Source organism: Colobus angolensis, unplaced genomic scaffold (genome assembly GCF_000951035.1).
Source record: "Colobus angolensis palliatus isolate OR3802 unplaced genomic scaffold, Cang.pa_1.0 Scaffold275, whole genome shotgun sequence".
In the NCBI taxonomy this organism is placed as follows: Eukaryota; Metazoa; Chordata; class Mammalia; order Primates; family Cercopithecidae; genus Colobus; species Colobus angolensis.
The window spans coordinates 2,923,476-2,930,166 of record NW_012115988.1 but is presented as its reverse complement, the minus strand read 5'-3'; the positions used below and the strand labels follow the sequence as shown (position 1 = coordinate 2,930,166).

General features: G+C 35.9%; 1 protein-coding gene across 6 annotated transcripts in view; it reads right to left on the bottom strand.

The window, feature by feature from the left end:
- The window catches only part of PNPLA8 (patatin-like phospholipase domain containing 8), a 55,854-nt gene that overhangs the window by 17,562 nt on the left and 31,601 nt on the right, over nucleotides 1–6,691 (bottom strand). For all 6 annotated transcript variants that reach the window (XM_011948186.1, XM_011948182.1, XM_011948183.1 and 3 more), the window contains one exon: nucleotides 2,672–2,729. In XM_011948186.1, the coding sequence (XP_011803576.1) occupies nucleotides 2,672–2,729 (58 nt within the window). The remainder of the gene's footprint in view (nucleotides 1–2,671; nucleotides 2,730–6,691) is intronic.

The window sequence follows — 6,691 nt, the reverse complement described above, 5'->3', positions numbered from 1 at the left end:
GAGGAAGGTGGATCACTTTAGGTAAGGAGTTCAAGAGCAGCCTGCCCAAAATGGTGAAACTGCATCTCAACTAAAAAGACACAATTAGCTGGACATGATGGCGGCGCCTTCCAGCTACTCGGGAGGGTGAGGCAGAAGAATTGCTTGCCCAGGAGGTGGAGGTTGTAGTGAGCCGAGATTGCATCACTGCACTCCAGCCTGGGTGACAGAGTGGGACTCTGTCTCAAAACAAACAAAAAAAAAACTGCTTCAAGATAAGTACACTATTTTCATAACGTCACTTACAAATTAGTCTTTGTTTCTGTGCTCTCTGAAAGTATTTTGACTTCAATAAAACTGAAATGTAATACTACACAATCAATGCTTTCAGGTCACAATTATTAAAACCTGGTAGCTGGGTAATGTTTATTAAAAAACTATAATGTCAACCATCTCAGGTCTCAAATTTTATCATTGTTGGTTAAATTTACATGAAATGTGCTGTTTTGTTAATGATCTGTAATACAAACTTAAGAGGCTGACAGGTATTGATGAGGCAAAAGTTAGTGTCCTATGCCAAGTCCTGCCAATTGTTTTGATATTTAATAAACAAAGGTCATATGCCAAATTCCTGTGAGTAATCCAAGTCTGTCTCTAGGCCACTATGGATAGGCATTGGCCATACACTAAAATCCAGAGTCTTTCTATAATTGGAATATAAATATGGCTAGATTAAGAAAACATATGAGTGGCTCTCCATTTATCATGATGATTTACTTCTTAAGATGGCTAAAGTTCTCCATAACTTTTATTCAAAACTGACAACTTCCACGATTTAAACCAAGCAAACAAACAAGGAGCCTTGGAGATACAGGGGAACAAGCAAGACGCATAGAGTGTACCCTAGCGTCCTCTCCAAAAGAGCTAAGTCATCTCTTCATCACAGCCTCTGAGGCCCTGCATCTGATCTAATTGGCCTACTGCTCCAGCCTCATCCCACGTGCAGCCCTCGGATTCTGAGACACTAGTCTTCAAGAACTCTATCATTTAGTGGAATTCTCTATGACTCTTCCTGCACAGGCCATTCCCTTTGCCAGGAATGCTCCTACTCAATGGCCTTCACACTGACATCTCAAATCTCACTTCCTTAAAGTAGCTGTCCCTCACGTCCCTTTAAAAATATGCTTTCAGAGAACTGCTTTTATGCTCCATAGCACTTACATATTTCAGGGAAACTACGACATGTCATCTTTGTGATTATTTCATTAATACCTTTGCTGCCCTAAAGAGCTGTAAACCCCATGTCTGCATTTGTTCACAAATGAATCCAAAGTGCCTAGCAGTGGGTGCATAATTAATACTTGCAGAATGAATCAAAGTATGAGTATACCATAGTTAAAGAGCAATAGAAGGAGCTGCACTTGTTTGATTTTTCATGGTTACAGTTTGTTATCTGAGAATAAATACAAGCTGCATGAAATTTCTAGGCACATAAATTCTATTCTTTAAAAAAGTAAATTAAACAGAACTCAAGCAATACTCAGATCATCGGGTTTCAAACAAATAAATAAATGAAGAGTCACACTGAGACACATCTAAGTGACATTAAAATTTTACTGGGGATTCAATTTGTATAATAATATAATCTAATATAGTCATGTACTGCATATCAATGTTTTGGTCAATGAGGGACCGCATATACAACAGTGGTCCCATAAGACTATAAAGGGGCTTCTATGCTGTATTTTTTACTGTATCTTTTCTATAGATATTTTTTATTTAGATATTTGTATATCTGTAGATATGTAAGTATTCTTACCATTGTGCCACAATTGCCTACAGTCTTCAGTATAGTCACCTGCTGTACAGGTTTATAGCCTAGGAAGTATAGGCAACACCATGTAGTCTACATGTGTAATGGGCTATACCATCTAAGCATGTCTAGGTACACTCTATAATACTTGCACAATGACAAAATCACCTAATGACACACTTCTGAGAATGTATTCCCATTAAGTGATGCATGATTGTATTATATATAAGAGGCATATAAAATTTCTCTTTAAAAATCTAGGGTAAGAAATGTCATAATGTTCCTTAAATGACTAAATTTGATTTTTTTAAATTATGATGAAATAATTCTTCCTTATTTTCAGTCTGACTTTCATGTTCTTCCATTTCTGTTATAGTCTTACTGGATTTAAAAAAAGTATAAGGATCATATCCTATCTCTTCATAGAATGACTCAATATATAAAGAATTAATTAATCTATAATACCTTAATACAAGGGCCCTCAGGGCCGGGCACAGTGGCTCATGCCTGTAATTCCAGCACTTTGGGAGGCCGAGGTGGGCAGATCACCTGAGATTGGGAGTTTGAGACCAGCCTGACCAACATGGAGAAACCCCGTCTCTACTAAAAATACAAAAAAATCAGCCAGGTGTGGTGGCACATTCCGGTAATCCCAGCTACTCGGGAGGCTGAGGCAGGAGACTCACTTGAACCTGGGAGACTGAGGTTGCGGTGAGCCAAGATTGCGCTACTGCACTCCAGCCAGGCAATAAGAGTGAAATTCCGTCTCAAAAAATTTAAAAAAAAAAAAACAATAAAATAAAAGGGCCCTCAGGACAAGTGCTTCCACCAGACCTTCAGATGGAACTAGGTGTTATATTTAAGAGACTCTAAGCTTACCTTGGGACATGTGGGGTTTCTTGCTGTTTCAATCATCAGTGCAGATCCCATTCTATCCCTTTATTAAAGGAGAAAAAATAAGTTATATCAAAATGACTTTATCTCCTAACAACCAGGAAACATACAGTATGCAATTACTGTTTGTCCATGGCTTTGTCAAAGTGCTATGAGGCAAAAATTCTAAGACTCTCCTCTAGGAGGCTTATAATACCATTAAGACACATGAAACAATATGCAGTTATTTATCAACCTCTGATTCAAACTGCAAGTATCTATAGTTCTGAAGTGGAGCAACCAATAGAGGGACAGTAACTGGAAAAGATGCAGGAAATTAGCTTGAGGAAGACACTGAAAGACTTCAAGGCAACATATTTAAAGCTAGGACGTATACAGATTAAAGGCACAAAGGCAAAAGAAATCCGTTGTTTTCAGGGTCCTGCCAATAGGATAAAGGAGCTGTGTTGAGAAAAGACTGCAGAAGTATGCGTGGGCTAGTTAGAGTAACCAGGTAAGGACAATTAAGCTTTAAGCTTGTTTTAGTTGGTAAGAGACTTAAAGCTTGTTTTAATTGGTAAGAGCCAATGTCATCAAGAAAACTGCTTTGAAAATCATCAGAGTTGGCATTTGAATTACTATGACATTACAGAAATTGTCCTTGGGCAGCAATTTTTGCAATTCCATAGTAAGAGAATTTTATTTCAATGCAGACTTTTCCAGACTTAAAAATTATGTATTTTCCCTGTATTGAATACAAAGACTATGTATGGTTTCACCAACCTTCCTCATGAGTAAAACCATTTTCTAATGTGTTTTTCAAACAATACTCATGTTTCTCAACTAGACTATTAGTGAATTTCATAAAAAGAATATTTACAAACTGCTTAGTGATCTACCGTTTATAAGCTTTAATAAATATCAATGTAAAGTACTTTCCAAAATCGACAAGATCTTTTGTCTTCCCCAACCTTATCTATACATTTCTACCACATGAAGATCCATGCATTTTATCTTTTTAAGGTTCTTTGTCTTTTCATAGAATTCTTACTGTAAAATTACATAAGAAATCCTAGGAACATGCTGCTTTCACACTTTTTGGCAAAGTTCATATTTATTTATTTTTATTTTTGTTTAAATCTTGATTTTATCAAAAGCTAAAATGCTTTCAGTGAATTAACTTATGAATATAAATTTGTAAAGAAAGTAATGGTAATTGTTTATTTCTGAGATGCCAAAATATGAAAAAAAAAATCAACATGCCTAGATTCTACTGATGCCATAAAATAGTTCCCTTAAAATAACACAAAATTATCACAGGAAAAAAAAAAAGTCCTCTCAATAAACAATGAGGGAAAAAAAATGCTATGACAAAAAAGGCCAGAAGGTAGGTAGAGAAGAATATTAACAATAATGGCACCCAGTGAATCACAGTTCTGGTATCCATGTCGTTGTACATAGTCTCTTCCTACAGACTCTTGGTTGGCGTGGCTTTCAGTCCATGTGACCTCAGCAAACATGCCATTAAACTGAGGCTTGATAAGTGCTTATGCACTGGGACTTGCCCTCTGGGAACTCTGAAACCACAAAGATGAGACAAAGCTTGGGTGAGAATGACCAGGTGGAGAGAGAGACTTCCCAGGCCCATTAGCTGAGCCACCAAGTGAGCTCAGTCAAGAACAGAAGAAACACCCAGTCAAACCAGAGTCATGAAACTAAATTATCATTGCTTTAAGCCACTAAGTTTTGGAGTGGCTTATTCTGCAGCAAAGGCTGAATTTGAAAAAGCAGAGAAAGAAAAACAACTAATCACACTGATAAAATTTATCAATGTTATGATGAAAAATAAAGAAGTTTCTAGAAGAGTAAAAATGAGACAGCAATACACAAATATGCAAAGATACTCTCATAAGTAACAAAAGGAAAAAAATTTCATAGTAGAGAAACTGGTTTTAGAATAAATTTTTAAATTTTCATTAAATAATCTTAATAAAAAGTATTGATCAAATGAATCTGGGAATAGATATGAATTATATATATATGTGTGTGTGTGTGTGTATATATATATATTTTCTTTTTTTTTTTTTTTTGAGACGGAGTCTCACTCTGTTGCCCAGGCTGGAGTGCAGTGCTGTGATCTCGGCTCACTGCAAGCTCTACCTCCTGGGTTCATACCATTCTCCTGCCTCAGCCTCCCGAGTAGCTGGGACTACAGGTGCCCGCCCCCATGCCCGGCTAATTTTTTGTTTTTGTATTTTTAGTAGAGATGGGGTTTCACCCTGTTAGCCAGGATGGTGAACTATATTTTCTAATAGACACAAAAGATGTGAAAATAAGTAACATACAATGATAATGGATGGGAAGATTTCACGATTGGAAAGATGTCAATGTTCCACAAAATAAGTGATACATTTCATGTAATTTCCATCCAAATACCAGTGGAATATTTTTTTATGTGATAAAAGTAGCCTAAGATTAACTTTGAAGATTAAATGAAAATTGTGTAAAAGAATAAGGAGAAAATATTTGCTGTGCTATATCACTATAAAAATATTAATTATGCAAAGGTTTAACAACTAAATTTACAGAATTTGTACAAAAATAAATCCATAGAGAAACCAAAAACTTGAACATAGATTCTAATAAAGATAAGAATTTCAAATATGATAAAGATGATGTTTCAAATCAGTTAAAAAAAAAAAAACACTTGGTAAAGGGAGCTGGGACATTTGGATTAACATTCGATTAAAAAAATAAAGCTTGATTACCTTACAACATATATCACAATAAGTTTTAGGTAACTTCAGAATTACATATAAACTGAAAACTTTAGAACTAGGAAATAATACAAATATTTACCTACCTTCAGGGTAGAAAAGACTTATTTATTTTTTTTTAAATTTAAACTTTTAGTATAAAGAGTATGCATGCAGGTTTGTTAATGGGTAAACTGTGTGTCACTGAGGCTTGGGGTCCCAACAATCCTATCACCTAGGCAGTAAGCATGATACCCAACAAGTGGTTCTTCAGCTCACACTCCCACTCTCCCTCCCGTCTAATGGTCCCCAGCGTCAACTGTTCCCATCTTTATGTTCATGTATATTCAACGTTTAGCTCTCACTTGTAGGAAAGAACATGTGGTATTTGGCTTTATGTTTCGCGTTAGGTTGCTTATTACAATGTCCTTTGCAGCAACATGGTTGGCACTGGAGGCCATGATTTGTTTTTTATAGCTGCATAGTATTCCACAATGTACATGTACCACATTTTCTTTATCCAATCCACTGTTGATGGGCACCTAGGTTGATTCCTTGTATCTGCCACTGTGAACAGTGCTATGAGGAACACATGAGTGCATATGTCTTTTTGACGGAATGAATTATTTTCCTTTGGGTATATACCCAGTAGTAGGATTGTATGTTTTACAAACATAAAAGTTAAAAATCTTTAAAGGAAAAGATTTGGCTAAATGAAGATGTTTCAATCCTCTACATTAAAAAATTATTAATTAGAAAGCACTTTTTCAATATATGGTTAATATATTTACAACACATTGAGGAATATCCCATGAGAAAATAGGCAAAAATTATGCCCTCAAAATTCACAAAAAAATAAAAAGTCATCAAAAACCAAAACTAAGTTCAAACTCATCAATAATGAAAGTGATACAAATTGAAACATGAGTTTCAAAATCTCTCAAACTGATGTCATTTTAAACATTAAGTGTCTGGCGTTCAGGAGTATTTCATGAAACAGAAATACATGTTGATGTTGGTGGATGAGTAAGCTAAACCACTGTATTGAAGAACAAATTCAGCTATGTATGTATCAAGATTGTTAAAATACGCATATCCTCTGACCCACAATTTTACTTCTAGAAAATGACCTTATCTTTTTCTTTTTCTTTTTTTTTTTTTTTGAGACGGAGTCTCGGTCCGCCGCCGGGGCTGGAGTGCAGTGGCCAGATCTCAGCTCACTGCAAGCTCCGCCTCCCGGGTTCCCGCCATTCTCCTGCCTCAGCCTCCC